Source organism: Macrotis lagotis, chromosome 5 (genome assembly GCF_037893015.1).
Source record: "Macrotis lagotis isolate mMagLag1 chromosome 5, bilby.v1.9.chrom.fasta, whole genome shotgun sequence".
Lineage (NCBI taxonomy): Eukaryota > Metazoa > Chordata > Mammalia > Peramelemorphia > Peramelidae > Macrotis > Macrotis lagotis.
This window is the reverse complement of record NC_133662.1, coordinates 18,444,292-18,469,253: the sequence shown is the minus strand read 5'-3', so window position 1 is coordinate 18,469,253 and position 24,962 is coordinate 18,444,292. Positions and strand designations below refer to the sequence as shown.

The 24,962-nt window shown below is 44.2% G+C and overlaps 2 protein-coding genes across 4 annotated transcripts in view; one reads left to right on the top strand and one right to left on the bottom strand.

The window, feature by feature from the left end:
- Positions 1-9,386, top strand: part of CCND3 (cyclin D3) — a 110,013-nt gene extending 100,627 nt beyond the window's left edge. Inside the window, exons 1-5 of one of the 2 annotated variants that reach the window (XM_074236925.1) lie at positions 1,520-1,750; positions 2,452-2,667; positions 6,590-6,749; positions 7,125-7,261; positions 8,201-9,386. In XM_074236925.1, coding sequence (XP_074093026.1) covers positions 1,553-1,750; positions 2,452-2,667; positions 6,590-6,749; positions 7,125-7,261; positions 8,201-8,368 — 879 coding nt within the window. In that variant the 5' untranslated portion in view covers positions 1,520-1,552 and the 3' untranslated portion in view covers positions 8,369-9,386. Of the gene's footprint in view, positions 1-1,519; positions 1,751-2,451; positions 2,668-6,589; positions 6,750-7,124; positions 7,262-8,200 lie in introns of those variants that run through there. The other variant, XM_074236926.1, reaches the window with a different exon arrangement.
- The window catches only part of BYSL (bystin like), a 41,658-nt gene continuing 25,230 nt past the window's right edge, over positions 8,535-24,962 (bottom strand). Inside the window, exons 2-7 of one of the 2 annotated variants that reach the window (XM_074236921.1) lie at positions 23,064-23,232; positions 17,020-17,158; positions 15,772-15,905; positions 13,489-13,649; positions 13,242-13,344; positions 8,535-11,082 (exon numbers count right to left, since the gene is read on the bottom strand). In XM_074236921.1, the coding sequence (XP_074093022.1) occupies positions 10,737-11,082; positions 13,242-13,344; positions 13,489-13,649; positions 15,772-15,905; positions 17,020-17,158; positions 23,064-23,232 (1,052 nt within the window). In that variant the 3' untranslated portion in view covers positions 8,535-10,736. The remainder of the gene's footprint in view (positions 11,083-13,241; positions 13,345-13,488; positions 13,650-15,771; positions 15,906-17,019; positions 17,159-23,063; positions 23,233-24,962) is intronic. The other variant, XM_074236922.1, reaches the window with a different exon arrangement.

Below are 24,962 nucleotides of genomic sequence, written 5' to 3'. Positions count from 1 at the left end.
GGAAATTGGTGAAGTTCTATCCATAAATGTTTTCAGGAAGAAAAAAAAAGTCTTTCTCCCTCACCGCTTCTAATATCTGGCTAGCCATTTTTCTTTATGTATAACTTTGGCTATTATTCTTTGGAAAAGAAGGGCAGCTGATTACTTCAATAAATCACCCTTCAATGACGTCACATTAATTTACAAAGACTAGGTTCTTCTGCACAACGTTGAAAAAGAGGTAGGGCTTAATAATTATTTATTACTATGACTTACATGTGTGGTCCTGGCATGTCACTTAATCCCATTGCTTTGCAAAAACAAGGAAGAAAGAAAGAAAGGAAGAAAGGAAAAGGAAGGAAGGAAGAAAAAAGAAAGGAAGAAAGGAAGGAGGGAGAGAGAGAGAAGGAAAGAAGGAGAGAGAGAGAGAGAGAGAGAGAGAGAGAGAGAGAGAGAGAGAGAGAGAGAGAGAGAGAGAGAGAGAGAGAAAGAAAAGAAAAGAAAAAAGAACCAAGTTAGAAACTAGGAGATTTCTAGGAAATCTGGAGACAAGTGCTTGTGGAATGCTGAGGCAAGTCCTCCCCTCCCCCTCCTCTCTGGCAGTTTTCCATACCGATGGAAAGATAAAAGGATACAAGTATCTTCTGCCAGGGTTCTTAACCTGGGGTCCGTGAACTTTGTTTGTTTGTTTGTTTTGATAGTTAAACTAAAGTTTTTTGTGTTGGATTTTATGCATTTAAAAACATTGTTCCAAGAAGTTGTCACTGCCAGCGTCCAGAACACACAAAAAGATGACCCCCGTGATTAGAATTTCTCTCTTATTTAAAAGGTCATTGTCTCATGACCCTCTTACCCCGGTGACCCTGCGCCCGAAGACCGTGGCAAGTGGGACATCGGGTCAATCCCACTCAGACGCGGCTTTTCACAAATCCGGGGGGGGGGGGGGGGATGTCGCTCAGTTCTGTCAGAATCCGAGAGGTCCCATTTGGAGGGCGCCTCCAGGGCCGGATGGGGGTGGCGGGTTTTGACGGGTGTGTTACGATAGCCATCGCGGCTGACCCCTCGCCCCACCACACGCGGCGGCACGCACTGGTTGAATGAATGGCGAACCAAAGGAAAAGGCCCTCGTGGAGGGGTCAAAGGAAGGCCCGGCCCGAGGCCAGGGGTGCCGGCGGCCCCGCGGCCCCGGGTCCGGGTCGGCGCAGGGCAGCCGGGTCCAGCCCCGGGAGGCTGCCGGGCCGGGCCGGGGGCGGGGCGGGCCGGGCTCCGGGCGCCCCCGCTGTGGGCTCCGCCCCTTTGGAACGTTGCAACGTCGGAGCGTCCCTCCGGTTGCTACATCGTAGCGAGGGGCGGGGCGCCTGTCAGGGAAGCCGGGCGGGCGGCTTGGGGCTCCGGCTCTGCCGTGCCAGCGCCAGACCCGCCGCCCCGGCCCCGGCCCCGCCGCCCCGGCCCCGCGCGCTCCCCGGCCCCGCGCCCTCCCCGGCCCCGCGCCCGCCCCGGCCCCGCGCGCTCTCGGCCCCGCGCCCGCTCGCCGGCCCCGGCCCCGGCCCCGGCCCCGGCCCCGGCGCCAGGCATGGAGCTGCTGTGCTCGGAGGGGGCTCGGCGGCCGCCCCGGGCCGGGCCGGACCCTCGGCTGCTGGGGGACCAGCGCGTCCTGCAGAGCTTGCTCCGCCTAGAGGAGCGCTACGTGCCCCGCGCCTCCTACTTCCAGTGCGTGCAGCGGGAGCTCAAGCCTCACATGCGGAAGATGCTGGCGTACTGGATGCTGGAGGTACCCGGCCAGGACCCCCGAGCCGGGCGGCCGCCAGCCCCTGCGCTCCCCGGCGCCGCTTCTTCTCGGGGCGCTCGGACGCTGCGCCCCGGGAGCGGCGGGGGGCGAGGGAAGCCCGGCCCCGCTTCTCCCGCGCCTCCCCTCCCCCGCCCCGGACCATTCCCTTGGCCGTACCCGGCCGGTTCCTGTCTCCGGGTGCGGGGTGGGGGGCGGGGGGCGGTTCCGGCCCACAGGGAAACGAAAAGTGCGGGCGGCGGGGGCCGGAGTGTCTCCTCCCTTCCTCGGTGGGTGTGGGGGGGCGGGTCCCCATTCTCCCGCCATCGCGGGTGCCTCTTCCGCCGCGCGCTGCCCCCCCCAGTCTGGGGGCCCAGACCCGGGGGGGTGGAGTGGAGCCCCCGGAGTCATCCCGCCGCTCCCCCAGGGGCAAGGTCCAGATCAGGCAGACCGACGGAGGGGCCCCCCAGACCTGTGCCCAGGGCCCGGGGAGAGCAGAAGGGAGGGACCCCTGGCGGAATGGGGAAGAAGGGGGCCCGATTCGGGAGAGGGCGCAGCCTGCGCCCCAGCGGTGCCTGCGGCCACTCTCCTTCCTTTAGTCATTGGCTCTCTCCCACTAGTCCCTCAGATCCTCCAGCCCCCTCCTCGCCTCGGGAGCCCTCGCCCCTCTCCTTCCCGCTCCGACAGCCCCTGCCCCTCTCCCCAAGGTGTGTGAGGAGCAGCGATGTGAGGAGGAGGTCTTCCCCCTGGCGATGAACTACCTGGACCGATACCTGTCCTGCGTGCCCACCCGCAAGTGCCACCTGCAGCTTTTGGGCGCAGTGTGCATGCTGCTGGCCTCCAAGCTCCGGGAGACCACCCCATTGACCATGGAGAAGCTGTGCATCTACACCGACCACTCCGTCACGCCCCACCAACTCCGGGTAACAGCCCCCTCTCCTCCCCCTCCCCCCAGGTAGCAAATCCTCACTCTGCCCACCCTCCTGACATACCAGCGATTTGAAGGGGGGAGTTGTAGAGCCTGTGACTGACAGTGTCTGCTGTGACCTGTCCTGAAAAGAAACACGGTCAAGGTCATGCTCATCTCAGCCAGAGGGGATCCTGCAGTGAGGAAGACCCTGGAGGCAGCAGACCCAGCACCCACTTCAGCCACTCCAAGGGGACTCTTCCTTCTGTGGGATCATTCCAAATAGGTTGTTGCCTCGTGGGTCTTTTTCCAGGCCAGATACACATTTCATCTCTTGTCTTTCTTTGGTCCTCTCCTGAAACTCTCCTTGTCTGTCTAGACAAATGGAGTCATTTCTCAGATAATTATCGAGGACTTAAAAATCAGGAGACCTGAGTTCTAGTTTAACACTAGCTGTGAGACTGTGGGCAGGCAAATCCTTTAAACACTCTGAACCTCATTTTTCCTTATTTGTAAAATGAAAACACTGAGCATTTTATTTTTACCAACCTCACAGGATTGTGGAAAGATTTTTTTTTTGTCTGTTATGTTTAAACAAAAAACAAAAACATTTTGGTAAATCTTATTGAAGGAGTGAAGAAGTGTGGAATTATTATTACTCCTGCTTCCTCCCTCTTTCAAATCCTACTCCCCCTCCCTGTTCTTTAGTGAAACCAGTTCAGTCTCAAACAAGGTCCAATCTAAATTATGATAAAGACCTTTATCATAATTTAGATTGGACCTTGTTAGAGAAAAGAAAATCTTCAGAGATTCAAGTCAGAATCTGGAAGTAGGAACAGCACTAATTAAGACCTGGAATTCTAAACTAGGAAGGACAGCCCTTCATTCTTTACTTCCTCTCATACACACAACACCTTGGGGACCCTATCCCCTACAGAGCAGGTCTGATGAGAGTTCACCAGAAAAAATAAAAATCTACTCCATTGCTTAAGGTTAAAAGCAGAGTAGCCTGGGAGTAGAACTGCAGCTGCTTCCGACGTGATAATGATGCTCCCATTCTGGCTTCCCCCTCCCTTTCTGACCACTGGTCTTTCATAACTTTTCGGGGAGAGTTCTGCCACCTCTGTATTTCGGGATGCAGCTCCCTGGCCTCTTGCTGAAAATTTCATGGGATTGTTCTAATTCCTTCTTCTCTTGACTTGGGGGAGGTGAGGGACTGACATAGGAAGGGGAAGAAGAGGGGAGAATTCTATATCTCCCTAGCTCCTCAGGAAAGATGAGAATGGAGAATGCTTAGCCCCTTTGGAACTGGATGAAGTCATTCAAATTTATTGCAAACTAGGGGCAAATTGGGGAAAGAGAGGCGGGAGGGGGCATGCATGTCCCCTCCAAGAGTTGCTCCTTTGCCCTTTATGGACTTTTATCCTGATCTTTGCCCAAGTTTCCAGGGTCAGAGTCAGTATAGGGGAGGCCACTTAAGTGCCTGCCATGCCACTAATGCTTCAAAGTGTTTAGGTTGACTGGATTGATTGGCAAAGTGACCTCAGGCAAGATTTGGCTTCTGGTGACTAAGTGAGTGATAGGGGGAGAGCAAATTCATTTGACCCTAATGAATGATAGTGGGAGGATAGGAGACTTTTTCTTCTTGGGTCTGGGGACCAAGATCTCCAAAACAGAAAGAGGAAATTGAAGTGGATTTAGAGGAAGAGAGAGAGCCAAATGGCCCTTAGGAATGGATATGGTGGTTATTGGTGAGTCTTGAGTCTTTTGGGAGCTAGTGCTGTCCTGGAACAGATTGGTTTTAGAGGTGTGAGGGTGGAGGAGCTGCTTATTCTGTTGAGGTCTTTGGAGATTGTTGGCTTGCAGATAAAGATAACAAGCCACATCTATAGAGAGCTTTAATGTTGGCAAAGCAGGTAATAGGAGTAGTTTCCTCATTTAACAGATGAGGAAACACACTCAGGGGATGTGGCATGCCCAGGTTCAAATAGCTTGTGTCAGAACTAAAGTTCGAACTAAAACTAGAGTCTCCTGACTCCTTGGCATCCACTACTTTTTCTGCTTCACCATTCTGGGTGAATTAAAATAATTAAAATATATAGCTATAATTAGATTGATAGCTAATATTTATATAGTGCCTGAAGGTTTACATACATGAATACAATACACACATGTACCACATATATAAATAATGCATACATATATCATTTTATTTGAGTTGGGGTAAAGCAAGATACAGGAAATTGGGATGAGGTCATAAATTTGTCAGAAGAGACAAAAATATTCCTATTCATACCCCTCTTCCTGAGTAGGGGAGAAGAGTCATGCTAAAATTATCTCTGAAGGCCTAGCCTAAACTCAGAGAAGGTCAGAGTTGGAAAGGTTATGTGAATCAATTTCCTCCTTTAGTAAATGAGCATATTTGAGAGCTAGGGAGTGAAGGATTTGTGAGTTCACCAGGTAAGAGTTGGCCAAGGTTGGCAGGACGGTGGTGCTCTTCCTAAATTAAACCATATTGCTTTAAAAGTGAAGTTTTTTATTTTTTTTTTTCAGGAGCTCTCAGCTGCTTTGGGAGTGATTGGGGATTCCAGTTCCAAGCTCTCCCAAAGGGCATTCAACAGCTGCCCTTTCCAATCCTCAGGAATATTTCTAGTTCTCTTGACTCTCATTTGGGGATAGAGTCCTAAGCCTCAGGCCAGTCTTTCTTTGTGGGGGCCAGAGAGCTGCTTTTGGCTTGATTCATTGCAAGCCAAGAAGGACTTGGCTTGGTGCTGTGCTGTGGTGGGGTGGGGATCGAGTGAGGCAAATTCTAGGCCAAGTGAGGGAATCGGTGAGCTGTGGCTAGCTGCCAGGAGGAAGAGGCCTGGAGAGGGGTGGGGGCTGAGGGTGGAGGGGTTGCCATTTCTGTTTCAGTAAGGGGTCAAACCCATAAGTTTCTTCCTGAGATAAAAATGGTGAAGAAATCCTGGTGTGCAATTCGGAAATGGGGCCAGGACTGGGAACACAAGACAAGAGGTTTGGGGAGGGGAGGGCAGATGGGAGTGTCCTGACTAAGGGTGTCTTGGTCGAAGGAACTGTCTTTCAGAAGAACTTCCAATGCAAATTCCCCACAGTCCTCTCAAATTCCCAAGGTCTGTATCCGTGGTAGCTGGCAAGCTTGGTGCACAGGAGGGCCTTCTGCTTCCTCACCTGGTGTCATTCCTGTCTAGAACTGCTCTGCCCTCTGGCTGTGATAGATGGGTGGTGCCCACCTCCTTTCCCAAGCATGCTGGAGTTAGGGTGACTGTTTCTGAAAGCAATTGGGTCTATTTCCCCTGGGCTTCCAGAGTCTCCATCAGGGTCTTTGCCACCTCTGCTCCTCCCCTAACCCCTGACCCTCAAACCCCACTATGGGGATGTGGGTTGGATTAGGCAACTGCTCCTTTGAGGAACCTCAGGGGGCAGCTGGGCTGCTGTGTCATGGGAGGGGTGGCTTTGACCTGGGCAATCTCATTTCTTCAGAGTGCCTATGGAGGGGGTAGGGAAGGAATCAGAACTCTGCCTCCATCTACCTCATCTAACCACCACCCCAATCCTACATTCTCTCTTTGAGCTGTGAAGATCTGGGCTCTGAGAGGGAGCATCATTCCTCAGCAAAGCTGATCTTGGTACCTCTGAATATGAGACATTCAGGCTCTGCTCCATTTCAGAAGTGCTGCACTTAATAGTGGTGATGAGGCAGTATTTTCCATAAGTTGGAGAAGTGCCTTGAAGCTCAGAAGAGAAGCAGGGCATGCTCGAATTATTCCCACCCCGAGTGAGAACATTTCACCATTCCAGTTTACATCTGCTTCCCAGTCTAACCACGGTGCCTAGGCTGTCTTCTGGGATTAAATTTTGGCATCCCACTCGATCCCAGTCCACAAGTCTTATCTGCCCTCTTCCCTGACTGCTCCTAGGATTGGGAAGTGATTGTCCTAGGGAGGCTCAAGTGGGACCTGGCGGCTGTGATCGCTCATGACTTCCTGGCACTGATTCTGCATCGGCTTCCAGTGCCCTTAGACCGACGAGCATTGGTCAAGAAGCATGCCCAGACGTTTTTGGCCCTCTGTGCTACAGGTAAGACCCTTTCCCTTCTCCTGGGCATTGGTCTTGTTGTCTGTACAATTGGGATTGAAGTAGATGGGGTGGGGAAGGCAGCATAGGTTCTCTTCCTTCAGAATTTGAGGACTGGATACACCACACACATCCCATGGCATTAGAATGGGCTGTTTTTTCTCTCACAAAAAAAAAAAAGCACCACCACAATGTCTGATGAGAACCTGAGTCTAGCTAGTATCTTCTCCATCTGGCCACCCACAAGGTGTCTTGCATTAGTGTCATCCCTTTCTCATTATTCCATGAAGCTGGAGAGCCTTTGCTTTCTGGGGATTGCTGGTGGCCTCATAGGGCTCTTCATTCCCCACAAGTAATGCACCCCTGTTGTCTTCCTAGATTACACTTTTGCCATGTATCCACCCTCCATGATTGCAACTGGTAGCATTGGAGCTGCTGTGCAGGGCCTGGCTGCCTGCCCCTTATCTTCAGATGAGCTGACAGAGCTGCTGGCAGGGATCACAGGCACTGACGTGGTGAGTGCCAGGCAACAGAGGTGGGGTGTGTAGTTCACTGATTGCCCACAACTGAGCAGCTCTGGAGGTGGTGGTGGGGAGGGTGGTGTTCTTAGAGCAGCCAGCAGGGGGAGATGCCTTTCAAATAGTTGGGCTCTTCAGCTTTGCTATGGCTGGGAGGGTTTGAAGTTTTCAAATCTTCCCGTCTTGGGGTGGGGGAGAACCAACCCCCAATGGCCCATTTTTAAGGGTGAAAGGCTCTATCTTTGCCCCTCCTTGCCAGGCACTGTGGTGAAGGGAGGAGGAGAAGAGTACAACACTTCTCTTGCTTGCCACATCCTCTTGTTGGTTTCTGAGAATCGATGGCAGATTCCTGGGGATGGGCTGTGGCCTGAGCCTGCCCTGTTTCCCCTCCTACCCATCCTCCACTTGCAAATGTGGTAATAACAATAATAATAATAGCAACCAGCATTTATATATCATGCTTCATACATCTTATTTCCTTTGATCCTCAAAACTGCTCTTCAAGGTAGTTATTCCTATTTTATAGATAAACTGAGGCAGAGAAGTTAGGAGATTCAAAAGTGGTAACATAGCTAGTCAGGGTCTAAGCTGGGCTACAAAATCTGAGTCTGGACTTTCTGTCAGCATTACTGACATTTACCAGCTGTGACCCTAGTCACTCATTTAATTGCTCTAAGCCTCTGTCTACTCTATCTGTAAAGTGAGGTTTCTATCTGCAGGACCAAATTAAGAGCTACTATGTGGATTAAATCTGTAAAACACTCAAAAGTATTTTACCGATGTTCACTATGCCAAGGTTCTTCTTGGCTCACCCTCCACCAGCAGTAACTGAATACAGAGGAGGAGGAGGAGGAGGAGGAGGCTGGAAGTGACTTTTCCTTTTGAGAGCTTGTGCCCTTTGCCTTAACTGTTCACCTCTCTTCACCCTAATTCCAGGACTGCCTGCGTGCATGTCAGGAGCAGATTGAAGCCGCTCTCCGGGAGAGCCTTCGAGAGGCCACCCAGGACACAACAGTCACAGTCCCCAAGGGTCCAGAATATTCTGGAAACCAGGAGCCTAGTCAGACCAGCACCCCAACAGAAGTCACAGCCGTTCACTTATAACTCCTCTCCCACTCCTTCCTATCCTTTCTCATGGGCCACACGAGGAAGGAATAACAAGGATGGTCAGCCCAGCCCAATCCCAACCCCAGCCCAGCTTTTGCTGTGAGAATAAACTTGACCACAAGCTAGATGTATGGGCCTCAGGAGTCCTGGCTCCTACTGAGCCAAAGAATTTGGGGGGGGGGGGCTGATTCTGCCCCATGTGTGGGCCTGCCCAGTTGGCCAGATAGGGAGCTCTTCTCATTTTGTTTTTGCCAGTTCTGTCAGTGGTTTGATCAGACCAAGGCAAAATTATTTAATTGCCCCCCCCCATGCCATCCCACCAGAGATATTTAAATTTAGACTTGAAGAATTAATTCCAAGCCTGCCAAATACTTGGAGGAAAATATTCGGGCTGGGGATCCTTCCTCGAATCTTTTGGTGCAGTATAAAGCCAACCTTGGAAGAGAAAGGCTTAGGCCTCATTCTTGTGGGGGGGGGAGGGGGGATTGGAACTCACAGCCTGATTGTTTCTTGAATTGCTTCCTGCTCAGCTTGCCTAAGTGTGCACCCTGATGTCAAATCAGGGGTAGGAGGTGGGGGGTTGGAGAAGGCTCCATGGATTAATTTATTATGACAAGGTGCAACAAAGTGCTCAGAGTACATTATTGGAGGGAAGGGAATAGCCTTCCTCTGCCCTCTAGAAATCGACCCTTTTGGTCATGTGCCTCCTCAGCCTTCCTCCCATCCTGTCCCTTTCCACCTCCATTTGGCTGGAAAGACTTAGTGCCAAAGATGCTGCTACAGCCTGGGGAGGGAGAGGTGGGGATGGAGAGGGAAGGAGAGGTGCTGCAAATCCCTTTTCCTCTAGTCCTGTTCCTTGAAGTGTGAAAAAGATGGACTCTAGGGGTAACTAAGTCTCTCTCAGGAGAGGCAAGACCCTTTTCTCTGCACAGGTGTCCCTGGGGCCCCAACTTGGATCCAGTAGGGGCACCCAGGGTCTTCAAGCTACCTGAATAAAGATTTTGGATTAGGCCAAGCTTCAGGTCTTTCTTCTACTAATTCGCTGTGGGGGAGATTAGGGGAGTGGGGTGGGAGCCTGCTTCTTGGATAGGGGTCCCAAGGAGTGGGTAGGGAGGGAATACAGATTTCATTGCCCCGAAGCTGTAACTAAGGCTGTACTTGTCAGGAGCTTGCTGAGGAACTGTTTCAATTATAGCACTTGTATATATTGAAGACCAATCTCTTCACTCTCATGGGCAAAGGGATTATCTGGGTTCCTTAGTAAGGATGGAATTTGGGAGTCTCAGCCATTCTTAATGACTTCCCAAGTCTTCAAGTTAAATATCCCCAGTTTATAACAAATAAAGGGGAAGATTCAGCTAACTTTCAAGAGTGAATTCAGAGCTGCAGAAGAATCTGAACTTGATGGGAGGGATAACTCAAGACAGCAGTTTGAAAGACATTGGGAGTTTTAGTGGCCTTTCAAGGTCAATATGGGTCAATAAGTGTAGTGTGGTGGTGGACAAGAAAACGAATGTGATCTTGGCCTGCCTGAAAAATGGCAGAATTTCTAGCATAAAAGGATGCATCAGTATCTCCATATCTACATTATGTGTTTACAGTTGCAAAGTATGGGATCACCAGAATTCTAAAAGGACTTAAGAACTCATATGATATACAAGCTGGTTGAAGCAACTGGAGATTGAAAATTTAAGTGACTCCACTTTAAAGAGGAGACTCGAGGAGATATCCAAAGATACATTTTTTTTTTCTCTTTGCAACTTCTACTGATCCTTGGGGGCTAAGGAGAACAAGTCCAGTGTTGCTCTTTAAATACAGGAAATTGTAAAGAATATCCTGAAAATGAAAGGGGGAGGGTGGAAGCCACAAAAAGGCAAAGGTGGAAGAGAGCTAGTGGTCTTCAAGCATGTTAATGATCTCGTGTCATGAATGGTCTCAGGACTATCCTCACTTTAAGGACACTTGGTTCTTATCTAAAGATTGTTGAGGGCATGGAAAGGTGGGGGAGAGGGTGTCTAGAACAAGGACAATGGGACAAATGAGATAAATCCATCACTTTTTTTTTTTTGGTGTTACCCCAGCATCCACCAGCCTCACAGTTGCTAACTTCTTCCACCATGCCACAGTGAGTCAGAGTGGAATTATATTTGTCGGATTCTAGAACAGGACAGGACAGGACAGGACTGGGAGTTGTGTCAGGCACTTAGACCACTATAATTCAAGTCTAGCCAAGGAGATCATAGCACTTTTTATCCTTTAGATGCCCCCTAGTCACACAGTCCTGGGAGCCGTACAACAGTTTATGTGTCATCCTTCCTTATCCCTCCCAAATGGGGAAGGTAGCATGCAGCCTTATTCAGGAACCTCAATCCATATCCACAGAGGGCCCTTCCACATCCCGGGCAGTGGCACTGAGCAGCTCCCTCCGGATTTCAGGGGACAGCTGTGGGTGGGGCTGCAAACGAAGGAGCTCTAGCAGGGCCTCCTTCTGTTCTGTAGTCAGATCAGCTTTGTAGCGCTGAGCCAGGGTCAGCAGACTCTGGTGCCAAAGAACAGGCAGCTTTCGTTGTTCAGTCCGGAAGGCCAAGAAGTGGAAGACCAAGGCATCTAGTACCCGGAAGGGCAGCGCGTACTTCTTATCCAGCAGCAGTCGTAGAAAGATGCTGTTGGCTCCACTGTATTCCATCTCAGCAATTTTCAGCATGGCTGCACTGAAGGGGGGAGAAGGGGGAAGGACAGATGAGTATGTCGGTGCCACCAGAACTTTAAAGCAGTTGTGTTCAATTGGAAGCACAGTAAAGAGGGCCAGCCCAGTGCTCCTTGGTGGTGTGGGTTGCATTGTATTCATAAATGGGTAATGAATTTTATTTGCAGCCCTTGGGGATTTTGTTGGGCAACTTGGCCCAAAAGAGCTAAAAGGTTGGACACTTCAGCCTTAAAGGATTTACAGGTGAGAAATAGCCCAAGATAGAGTAGTTAGTCTAAGGAACCACAGACCTTAAAATGAACTAATGGGAGACAAAAATTTGTCTGGGATGAAGGAAAGGGCACAACTGATTAGAAATTCTTAGGGAAAAGAAGCACAGCTGCCAATAGGAACAGATTTGAGGACCTGGGTTAAAATGCCTTAGAATATTGCTATCACTTAAGTAACTTTGAGACTCTGGGCAAGTCTCTCTGGGCCTCAATTTCCTTATTTGTTAAATGAGATTGGACCAGATGGCCTCCAAGGGCCCTTCCAACTCTAAATCTATGATTTTAGGATCTCTGGTATTACATTTTGAAGTTAGGGGCATGTTCTTAGATTCTAAAAATCATAGCATTTATGGATGAATGGAACTTTTAACACTTGGAGGACTGGAATTTAAGAAGACCTTAAAAGATGAAGCTGCATGGATTGAAGCAAAACATTTTAAAAAAATTCATAAGACAAAGTAAATGAACGGACAGGACAAATATTTTTAGTTCAAAGTAAAGTTATAATATTTTTGCAGGGCGGCTGGGTGGCACAGTGGATAGAGTACCGGCCCTGGAGTCAGGAGTACCTGAGTTCAAATCCAGCCTCAGACACTTAATAATTACCTAGCTGTGTGGTCTTGGGCAAGCCCACTTAACCCCATTTGCCTTGCAAAAATCTAAAAAAAAAAAAAAAAAAAATTGCATCCATTGATATACCTTGCCCTTAAAGACTATATAAGCCAACCTTTCCATTTTAAAGATAAATAAATTGAGGCTCAGAGAAGATATGTGATTTTCAAGATGAATTTCAATGCAAGTGTTCTGAATTGAAATCCAAGGTTCATTTCTACTCTATTAATATTGCACTTTATAAGTCACAATGCATTTTACATACATTCCTACTGCTGCTTTTGTTTACACTCCAAATTAAACAAAGGCCAACCTGGGGCTTAGTGAAGCTACTGGGTTCTTCACTCTCTGACCTCACAGCTACAATCTTCACCAGGCTACTTTACACCAGTTTACTACCACTTTTAAGAATTGTCATCAAACCACCTCTATCACTACTTCTGGAAAGGATAACTGTTTCTCTCAGCACCTTTGTGAATTGTCAAACCACTGCACTGTTTTCTGGCCTCTACTCCCCTTTAGGCGTAACCTCCTCCATTAGAATTGAGCCTCCCCTAGGACACGGACTGCCTCCATTTTGCACTGTATCTTCAGCATTTAGCATAGTGCTTGGAGCACAGAAAAGATGAAGGGAAGAAGCATTTATTAAGTGTCTACTATGTCAGGCATTGTGCTAACCCCTTTATAAATACTATCTCATTTGATCCTGACACCAACCCTGTGCTGTTATCGGCCCTATTTACAGGTGAGGAAATGAAGGCAACTGAAGTTAAGTGATTTGTCCAGAGTCACATTGCGTCTGAGGCTGGATTAGAACTTGGGTCTTTCTGACTCTAAGCTATTCACATTCACTCTCATCCTCCTAGCAACTCTGTTAAGTATAGCAAATATTTTCCCTTACTTTGCAGAAATGGAGACACAGGGTCTGAGTTCAAGTTCCAGCTCTGTTACCTTAAACAAGTCACTTCATTTCTGGTCTCAGTTTTCTCATTTATAAACAGGGAAGTTGGACCAGATGATTTCTGAGGTCCCTTCCTGCTCTGATCTTTGACTTGTCCATAATAAACCTGGAGCAGATAGTCTGATTTCTAATCCACAGTCTTTCCTCTAAATGATGCTGCTGCCTCTCAATGACACTTAATAAAACTAAGCCAGTGGGTTAAAACAGTATGTCAAGGGAGAGGTTGGAAACAGTGAGATCTGCAGTTGGGGAGTACCTGGCTAACCCTATTCCTGATCTGCCCAGGGACACAAACGGACAGGGCAGTTCTGAGGAGAGTACCTTGAGTGCAGCACAGGGATGGAGCACTTGGTGATAATGCTGCCCACAATGATGGCCTCACGCAGGGTACAGGTACCAGATTCACACAGGGGTATCAGGATTCCTGGGGAGTTCAGAGAAAGGAATATCAGTGAGGCCTGGGAGCTGAGGGGAGAAGTACATGGGGGATAGGTGGGAACAGTCAGTCCAGTATTTAAAGGGAATGCTACCCTTGGCTCAAGCAACCACTGTACTCACTGAGTCCTACCTTTGAACCAGGCCCCTGTCTTGAACAATGCTTTCTTGAGTGCCATGTAGAGGTGAAAGTTAAGGCGCTTGTATTCTGCAATATCATCTCGCACACGGGGGAGGAGCACCAAATTGTAGAAGCGCTGGGCCATCTTATCCTTGAGATTGGATGAGAAAATCCTGGATGTGGAAATTTCCAGATTGGTCACAGATGAGATTTAAAAACACACACACACACACACACACACACACACACACACACGTATATTTCTCCTCAACTACACATACAGTTTTTAGACATTCTGTTTTTTAAATTTTGAGTTCCAAGTTTTACCCTCCCCAAGATGGTAAGCAATCTGATATAAATTATACATTTGCAATCATATCAAACATTATTTCTGTATCAGTTGTTCTGTGGAAGAAAGAAGGAAAGAAAGAAGGGAGGGAGGAAGAAAAGATGAAAAGGGAAAGGAAAAGAAAAATAGTATGCTTTGGTCTTTCTCTAAAGGTAGACAGCATTCTTCATCATGAGCCCTTAGGAACTGTCTTAGATCACTGTACTGCTGAGAATAAGTCATTCACAGATGATCATTGTGCTGAGTGATTGTTACTATATATATTGTTTTCTCTTGGTTCTACTTACTTCACTCAGCATTAATTCATCAAAGTCTTTCCAGGTTTTTCTGAAATCATTCTGTTTGTCAGTTCTTATAGCACATTAGTATTCTATCACAATCATATTCTACAACCACTCCCCAATTGATGGGCATTCCCTCAATTTTCAATTCTCTGCCACTACAAAAAGTGGCTATAAATTTTTTTTTAAAGAAATAGATCCTGGGGCAGCTAGGTGGCGCAGTGGATAAAGCACCGGCCCTGGAGTCAGGAGTACCCGCCTTCAAATCCTGTCTCAGACACTTAATAATTACCTAGCTGTGTGGCCTTGGGCAAGTCACTTAACCCCATTTGCCTTGCAAAAAAAACCCTAAAAAAAACAATGATCCTTTTCCTTTTTTGGTGCATAGAGATCTAGTAGTGATATTACTGGACAAACAATTTCAAATTGCTTTCTGGTTAGATCATTTTACACCTCCATCATTAGTGCATTAGTCCCAGTTTTGCCACATCCCCATCCAACACAGATCATTTCTATCATATTAGCCATATAGCTGGGGGGCAGCTAGGTGGCACAATGGATAGAGCACCAGCTTTGAAGTCAGGAGGACCTGAGTTCAAATCCAGCCTTAGACACCTAATAATTACGTAGCTGTGTGATCTTGGGCAAATCACTTAACCCCATTGCCCAGCAAAAACAACAACAAAAAATCTTGAGTTATGAGGTATAGCTCAGTTTCATTTTGCATTTCTATGATCAATAGTGATTTGAGGATTTTTTTCATGTCTATAGCGAGAGATTTTAATTCTTTGTTTGAAAACTCACAAATGAGATTTTTAAAGCAAGCACTCTGTAAACTGCTAAGTGCTAGATGAATATGAAGTATTAATATTATAACACTCTGGATAACTTGGACAAAGCACTGGCTTGAAATGAATAGAGTACCTTTCCTGCAGGTCTGCAAAAGAGGTCCACACCAAGGCTGCCATGAATATAATGAAAAGAGCCCTGGAGGTGGCATCAGGGGACCTTTGTTTGATCCTTGCTTTGCCACTAACTGCTGTAGGCCTGGACAAGTCAATTCACCTTATTGGGCCTCTGTTCCTCATCTGTCAAATGCTCTGACCAGAAGGCTTCTGAAGTTCTTTCCTAAATAAATCAATGACCCAATGGATTACCACCCACTTTTGCCTCTCAGAGAACTTCTCTTCCTTAACCAGTCCATCAGCAATTCCAAAGTAGACTCAGGGAGAATGGAGGAAATAGGCTGAGAACAGATTGAGATAAGGGTTTTTGGAGATTTCAAGGGAGATGAATCTCTCCAGCAATTGTGCCAAAATACCATATAATGACAAGGCAAGCCACCTTCTCTTCACCATCCTGGTTGAAGACTGGCAAAGAACAGTGAAGTTGTCACAAATGCCAAGTTGTTCCTTCATGACACCCCAGAGCATTATGAAGAAGATGAAAGTCTAGCATCTTTGACCTAGCTCCTAGGGTATGTCAAGGGAGCTGTGTGGAAATAACTAGGAATATACATCATATTCTGTAATACAAGTTCTTAAACACAGTGGGTACTTAAATAGCTTTAAACTGAATTGCACTATCACAGAGAGGTTATTAAGTGACAAACCATGTGATTCAGAGGCTCCATAGCAAGTCAAGATCAGGGAGGGTCTCTGTTACCTAGTAGCCTGGTACATGGCAGCTGCGGTCCAGCTCTCTGGCTCTGTGATATAGAGGATCTGTTCCCAATTGGAAAGAGCAGGAATAATTTTAAATGCCTTGGGAAGTTTGCCACTCCGGTACTTGGATAACACCTGGGACAAAGGGGAAGCCAGAGAGGAAAATCGAGAATTATAAATGAGAACAAATCATATTTTTAAAACATGTTACTCAAGAAGCTCCTGGAGGCTACTCCCTGTTGCTCGTGGCTAAAACACAAACTCTTCAGTTTGACTTTTAGAACTCCTTACACACATGGAATCCAGCCCCTTTTCCCCAGGATAACCTATTAGGCATCACTCTCCTTTCTCCACTTAGGATACATGCCACCCCAGCTCACATCCATGGGCCTAGACTGCCTTTTCTTCTCATTTTCAATTCTTAGCTTTTTCTCCTCCTCAGCCCAAATGCTGTGGATATATAAGCCCTAGGTAAGTTGACCTTCATCTCCCAGTTGCTAACTCTACCCCTACATCATTTCTTTGTTCCACTGCCTGTAGAGAATTTAAGGTCCATGAAGGCAAGGACTCTTTCACTCATGTCTTTCCCTAAACACATGTACTTGGATTCAGAGGCACTGGCCTCCTGGCTATTCTGTGCTCAGCTCAGGGCATGTTCTCTGGCTGTTCCCCAGGTCTGGAAGCTCTCCCTTCCCTACTTCCAATCACAGACCTCCCTGGTTACCTTTATGTCCCAATTAAAATCCAACCTTCTTCAGGAAGCCTTCTCCAACCTCTCTCAATTCTAGTATCTTCCCTTTGTTAATTATTTCCTGTTTATAGTTTGCTATAATTCTCTCCCCCATTAGACTGCAAGCTCCTTGAGGTCAGAAATTGTTTTTCATTTCTTTCTGTTTTGTTTTTTTTTTTTAAGTTTTTGCAAGGCAATGGGGTTAAGTGGCTTGCCCAAGGCCACACAGCTAGGTAATTATTAAATGTCGGAGGCCATATTTGAACTCTGGTACTCCTGACTTCAGAGCCAGTGCTCTATCCACTGTGCCACCTAGCTGCCCCTCTTTTCTATGTTCTGTGCACTCAGCACAATACCTGGTGTATAGTAGGCACTTAATAAACTTCTATTGATTATTGAATAAGTGAAGAAAATTTCTAGTTTTTTTAAAGCAACAAACATGATTTAATCACACACTATGTGTTAGGTCCAGAAATTAAAGCTTTCCCACCTCTCTCCTCCTCAACACAAAGCTTTTACCTCTTTGACACCCTTGTAGACTTCGAGAATGCGGGGATCCAGCTGGGGCAGAGGGCAGCCAGACACTTCAGACATAACAGTCTCTACCTCTGTCTGCTTCTCAGTCAATTTCTCCATGATGATGTCGGCCAGTGTCCGTCTGAAGGCAGAAGGAAGAGGGACAATCGTGCTAACAGGTCAGATGGAATTAACCTTCACACAAATCACCTGATTCCACACTCCCCAACTTTCATGTTAATGATGAAACAGGTAAAGTGGCAACTAAGGTGACTGCCACACTGCTGACAAAAAAGATCAGAATGGAATAGAAAATATGATATTTAAACAAAAAAATTAGAGAAAAGCATAAAAAAAGAAAGAATTCATAAGAGACTCAATAAAGTTAAATAGTTTACATGCCTAAATGGGAAGAAAATATCATTATTAAGGTAAGGTAGAAACAATCTACATGGGCAGAGAACATGGGAGTGGGTCACATGTTGGAATGATCTTAAAAAATGAAGGAGTGAGAAAAAGGGATGCTCTGAGAGAAAGGGAATGGAATAGGTAAAATTATCTCGAATAAAAGAGATATACAAGAAAGAGCTTTTATAGTAGAGGGGGGAAGTGGGAAGAACAGTGTTTGAACCTTACTCATCAGAACTGGTTCAAAAAGGGAATAACACATAGGCACAGACACCATACTCAATTGAGTATAGAAATCTCTTACCCAACAAGGGAATAGGAGGGGAAAAGAATAAGAGAAAAGGTGAGGAGAGGTAACGGTGCAGACAGAAGCAAAATAGATTCTTGAGGAAGGACAGGATAAAAAAAAGAGAAGAAAATAGGTTGGATATAAACGCATGGTAATCATAACTGTGAATGTGAACTCACCCATAAGAACAGAAGTGGATAGCTAAATGGATTAGAAATCAGAATCCAACAATAGTTTTTTACAAGAGACACTTGAAACAGAAAGATACAGAATTAAAATAAGAATCAATAGAACAAAACCAATAGATCCTTCAGCTGAAGTAATAAAGGCAGTGATAGAAATCTTAAACTCAGACAAAACAAAAGCAAAAATAGATCTAATTAATACAGATAATCAGAGAAATTGCATTTTGATGAAAGGTTCTATAGACAATTTATATTAAAAAATTTTATACCAAGTTCCTCTGATAAAGGACTTTTCCTCAAATATATAGGGAACAGTCAAATTTATAAAAATAAGAACCATTTCCCAATTGATAAATTGTCAAGAGGTATGAAAAGACAGTTTTCAGGAAGAAATCATAGCTATAGTCATATGAAAAAATGCTATAAATCATTATTGAATATGGAAATGCAAATTAAAACAACTCTTGAGGTACCATCTCATACTTTTAAGAAATTACAAATGCTGGAAGGAATGAGAAAAAATAGGTATGCTAATGTACTGTTAGTGGAGTTGTGAACTGATTCAGCCGTTGTGGAAAGCAAATTGGACCTGTGCCCAAATGCATACATTTTGGTTCAGATATAGCACTACTAGGTCAGCATCCCAAAGAAACCAAGAAGGAAAATGACCTACATGTACAAAAATATTTATAGCGATTCTTTTTGTGGTGGCAAAGAATTAGAAATTAAAGAGATGTACCACTGCAGAAATGGCTGAACAAGTCGTGGTACATAATCAAGATAGAATAAGAAATGATGAGGTGGATGGTTTCAGGAAAACATGGGAAAGACCTATATGAACTGACGGAAAGTGAAATGAGCAGAACTAGATCACTGGACACAGTAACAGCAATATGGTAATGATGATCAAGTGTGAAAAGAGTTAGTTATTCTGATCAATTCCAAAGAACTTATAATGAAAAATGCTATCCATCTCCCAAGAAAGAACTGATGGTGTGCAAAGTAGAGTTTTCTCACTTTGTTTTTCTTTTTGGTTAATTTGGAATGTTTTGCATGATTTCACATGTATATCTTATTGTTTGTTTTCTCAATGGGAGGGGAGGGGAGAGAAGGAAAAAGAAAATTTGGGACTCAAAATTAAAAAAAAAATTTAAAAAGAGAGCTGCCCACTCTAGCTAGGCCTGTCCATTCAACATCTCTCATTCATATAAAGTTAAGGACTCATCTGATTAGCTTTAAAACATCAGGGGGTGAAATGGGTCACCTAAGTGAACTTCTCAGTTGAAGTGAAGCTTCTGACACTGAAACCCTACTCAAATGTCTCAATGGGGTATGACTTGACTTCCTGAAGTGAAACAAACTCTCACAATTCTACAAGTCAGAAAGACTTTGTTGGGTATATTAGGCCCAATAGCAGACTGCAGGTCTGTCAGTAAAGGATCAGTCTCAAAAGATTGGGAGAGACTAAGTATCAGGAAAGGACTTTTTAAGCTACAACTCCTTTGTAAACTGCCTCTTCATATCTTTTAACTCTTTATCTATAAGGGAATGACTCTTAGTCTCATAAATTAAAATCAGTTCCTGATGTATCTTGATTATCAGCCCTTTTATCAGAAAAATCTGTTGCAAAGATTTCTTTCTCAAGTACCTGTTTCTCTCCTATCTAGGAGCGCACTGGTTTTATATATTGCCCAGAACAACTCACAAAGACCGCTATTTGGAAAAAATGGAAACACTGAAGAATTTGGTCAGAAGAACCCAGGTAAAATTCCAGTACTTGCTACCTGTCTGACCTCAGTCAAATCACTTCTCCAATATGGTCCTCATCTGTAAAAAAGAGGGTTTGGAGTAACCAGTTTCTGGGAGTGTCTTCTAGCTCTATATCTGGGATACTAGGAAGGCTTGGAGAGGCATGTTATCTGAACTGATGGCTATAGTGCACTCACAGACACTTGATATTTGAAAACAGTGAAAGCCAGTAACTTCATGAACTCAACCTTGTTTATTCTTTATTCATTTTAGATGGAAATCTTTCTAAAATATATACTTTTTGGCGGTCATTATAGAGCCTGAAGGGAATGTAACTTTTCCTTGATCAGAGTCACCATTTCGAAAATAAATTATTGTACTACGCAGTAATTCAATGAGGCCTATGGGGATTTTAAGACTGCTTGAACCTACATTAAACAAGTCCAAGTAGTCTTGTTTTTTGCATTCTGATGATTGCTTTTGATAGTTTTTCTATCTTTCCTCCTGACAAGAATCACTTAGAATGAAAGAATCTTCAAATGGGAAGAAATTTTAGAGATATTCCAGGTTTAACATTCTACTTAGTGTAAAAAACCTTTCTTCAACATTCCTGAGAGATAGCAATCCAGGCTCAACTTGGATATGTCTTATGATGGGAAACCCACTACTCTGAAAAAGCAATCTGTTCCATTCATGGATAGCTCTTACATATGCTGAGGCTCTTTATAATGTTTTTCCAAACATGGGGGCAATGATCAACCCTGATGGACTCGCTCATACAATCAGGGACAATTTGGGGCTGTCTGCAATAGAGAACACCATCTGTATCCAGAGAAAAAACGGTGGAGTTTTAACAAAGTCCAAGGACTATTTCCTTTAATTTAGGAAAAAAAACCTGATTATCTTATTATCTGACCTTACTATCTCTTCCACTTTATGTGCCTTCCTTAAGGATATGATTTTTCTCTCACCATATTCAATTTGGATCAATCTATACCATGGAAACAATGTAAAGACTGGCAAATTACCTTGGGGGGGAGGGAGGGAAGTAAGATTAGGGGAAAAATTGTAAAACTCAAAATAAATAAAATTTTTATAATTCAAAAAAAAAAAATGTTTTTCCATTGATCCTAGCTCTGTTCTCTGAAACTATTTTAGCCTAATGCCTTTCAAAATGACAGACAGTTCTTCAAATGTTAGAGGACAGCTATAATATCACAAAATTTTTTTAAATGAAAGGAATCTCAACATACACTTAGTCCAACCAAATTTCAAAAAGGACTTCTACTAAAACATACCCAACAAGTGGTTATGTGTGAGTTTATAGACCTCCAATCAGGGGAAAACCCCTTTTCCTTGCCCCAACCCCACTATGAGACAACCCCTTCCCCTTTTGGGATGGCTCAAATCAAGTCTTTCCTGACATCATCAGACTCAATTTGCCTCTTTAAAACTTCTGCCCATTGTTCCTAGTTCTGCCTCTGGGTCAAATAGAACCTCTCTTACATGAGACAGCCCTTCAAACAAATGAAATTTCTTTCTCAGGGTTAGCCATTCCCAACTCTTTCAGCTAAACTTAGCTCATATGGTCTTGAGTCCATATACTATTTACTGGGAATCATTCTCCTCTGGGTTTTTCAATGTGCACCTTAAACTGTTATCCCTACTCCAAGGATCAGACACATTGTTGTATGTGAGGCATGACCAGGTTCTTTATCTCCCTCATTTTGGCTACCAGAGCTAGAAATTCAGACTTAGGTTTTTCTGACTTCAACATCACACTCTTCACCCATGTTCAGTTTGTAGTACATTAAAATCCATTTTATAAGAATAACAATTCATGTAAATAGGGTTCCCCCCCTTTCGATACTTTCGAACTAAAGTAAGATTTTCCTGAGCCTAAGTGCATACAAGCCTTTAGATTTCTCTCTATTAAATTATTAATTGGCATTTATACATTTTAAAGTTTACAAAATACTCCAAATACATTAGTTCCACATGACACTTAAAAATCTGCGTGGTAGGTCTGATGGGCATTTTTATCCCCATTTTACTGAAGAGTAAACAGTGATTTAAAAGAGAGATTGACTTGCACAGGGTCAAGATTGATTAAGTATCACAGACAGGATTTATAATTTGCTTTTTCTGAATTGAAGACTAATATCCTTCACCCAATATACACCCAATAATCTTCTTGTTAGTGAATAACCCCACTTTTTCAGCCTGTAGATCTCTTTTTTGGATCCTGGTCCTGTCATCAATGATACAAATGACCATTCTGCTTTTTCCTCGCTTGTCTCCTCATTCCTGGACTACTCTCTGTTCTACATTTTATCTCCTGGCTTTCTTCAAGGCTCAGCTCAAATCCCATCTTCTGTAGAAAGCCCTTACAGCTAAGTGCCTTCTGATTTTACTTTCCATTTATGTTGGATATATCTTAAATATACAGTTATTTTACTGTTCTCCCTCCCATTGGAGTTTAAGATCCTTAAGGTCAGGGATTATGTTTTTATTCTACTTTATATCCCTAGTATTTAGCATAATTTACTTAATAAGTACTTAAAATACATGTTTAATGACCAACTAAAGTTCCTGTCTTTTTTCCTTGTTGTTTTTGCAAGGCAATGTGGTTAAGTGACTCGCCCAAGGTCATAGGCTAGGTAATTATTAAGTGTTGAGGTCGAATTTGAACTCAGGCTCTCCTTATTCCAGGGCCAGTGCTCTATCCACTGCCACCCCGCTGTCCCTAAAGTTCTTTCCAACTATTTCTCTTTGCTCTCTAGTTTCAATCTTGTATCAAAACATATAATGAATATAAATTTAATGATTTCTAAAACCAGCAAAAACTACCTTGTTTAATATACCACCATGGGTGGGGAAATGGGGTTCAGAAAGAATCAGGAGAAGATGAGAAAGGAATGGAGGAATAACATGAGACTCAGGAGAGTCACCAGCTCAAAAAGAAAGTCAGGATTCAAATGCAAGTACTGAGATTGTGAATCTAATATTCTTTATATAAGGCAGTGTATATACCAATTACTGATGGGGCTTAGAAAGAGTTAAGTAACTTGTTGCAGGAACTCCTACTTTCGAAGGTACACAACATAGCATCATTCACCTAGTATAAATTTCCTTGAAAACAGTAAAAAATCTTTTAATTTTTTTATGTTCATATAATCTTAGTCCAGGTGAATGCAGGAAAGAAATCTAAACATTCAAGTGTCAGATGCCCTGAAGCCATAATACATCTTAAGCTGTGTTCTTCCAACTGATAGTGATGTGATCCCCTTTAAAAGACGGGTACCTGACTTAAGTAGTAGAGATGAAAAATATGCCCTAGCAATAAAGTCACAATTAGAAATTCCTAATCAAAAATCAGAAAGACCCAGTTGCCTATCATTCCAATCCAACCCTACCTGAGTGGGGGGTTCTTGCTCATGAACATCTCAATGGCATGCTCATCTTCAGGATTGACAGTTATCTCTGAGTCATATCCTGATCCCACCATTTCTGCTGCTTTCTCCAAGGTTGGCCACTCCTCATCCTCATCCTCTCCATCTGATTCACCAACCTGGGCTCCTGGGCCTATGGAAGGAGAGCAGTGAAAACATGGTAAAAGGTCATCAAGGAAGGTACAACTCAAATCAATTCCACAAGTACTTGTTAAGTGCTTTCTGTTTGCCACAGACTGTGCTGCTACATGATGTAGGAGACATAGGTAAAGTTTTAATCAAATATCTGCCTTATGGAGCTTATAAACAAGCTAAACACATATGGAACAATAATAATGCCAGGATATAGTTAAGTACCCATAATTATAGCAGCTCTTTTTTATAGTAGCAAAAAACTGGAAATGGGGCTCTTTCATACAGTGTTGGAATATTCACTTTGCCTCATCTGATAAATGTCAGGGTTTAGGATAGAATATTAGAAGATTTGGGCTGAATCTGACACTGTGTTATCCCAAGCAAAACTCAATCTTCTCCAACCTCATTCTCCTCACCTCATAATATTGGTAGTACCTATCTTGTAGTTATTTGTGAAGCTCCATTAAGGTAACCAACCAGGAAACATTCATTAAGTACCTTCTAGGTATGAACCACTATGCTAGGCACTGGGAAAACAAATACAAAAATCCAACAATCTCTACCCTCAAGGGGATAATACACTACCAAAGGAGTTAATATGTACAAATAATGGAAAATAAATACAATAGTTTTTTTCCCAAGGTAGGGTACTGGCAGCTCTAGGGATCAGGAAAGGTTTCATGAAGAAGGTGGTTCTTCAGTTGAGTTTTGAAGGAAAGAGAGGTGCAACTGAGAAGGAACTGGAAATAGTATGGGAGGAACAAGAACAAGAGTTCCTGGATCAAACACAAGAGTAGATTAAAAGCTCTGTATGTCAGACAAGTATATATGTAATCAGGGAGTCACTTGAGCATGTTGAGGATGGAAGATACCTGTGTAGAGTACCTGAGGATGGAACCTATATAGAAAGGAAATGGACAAGGAACAGGGAGTCTTAGGTGAAGGCAATGAAGGCCTGAACTAAAGTGGAGGCTATCCATGGAGACAGAAGTGGAAGGATGTGAGAAGTGCAGGATGTAGAAATGATAAAATTTGGGGCTGAATATGTGAGAGGCCTTCAGGATGTCAAGGATATGAATCTGGATGAATGGAAGACAGAACAGGGGAAGTAAAGAGGAGGATTCGGTTTTAGGACAAAGATAAGTGTGTTCTGCACTTAATATATTGAATGTGAGATGCTTAACAACAGTTAGAGAATGGGGGCTGACCAGAGTCAAATAAAGAGAGTTGGGAGACATCTGTGCACCTAGCAGGTGGTAAATGCATTAAAAACTGTTTCTTTCCCTATCTTTCTACATAAGATATTTCCACTTTATCCAGCGAATGTTTAAACGAACAGATTTACAGGTAATCTTGATCACAAGATTTGATCTTAGTCTATCTAGGTCAAAAGACAGAGGACATTGTCCTGGGGCACATGAGGGAGTGATGGAGTCAGCTCCAATGAAGTGAGGGTTTACACCTTAGAAACTAGCAAATGCTACAAATAGGAGCTTGATTTACTTTTTTGCTGATTATCTAGACTGAAGATATGGATAAAACATTAATTATACAAATTAAACTTAAAAGCACAAGGAAGAGCAGACTGTTAAACATTTATGACTGTTAAGTAGAGAGATTATGCATCAGGAACCAGCCAAGTAATGGTGATACATGAAGGAGAATCCTAAGAGTGAATAGTCAGAAAACCAAAAGAAGGAAGATATCCAGGAGGAGAGGGTAGTCAGT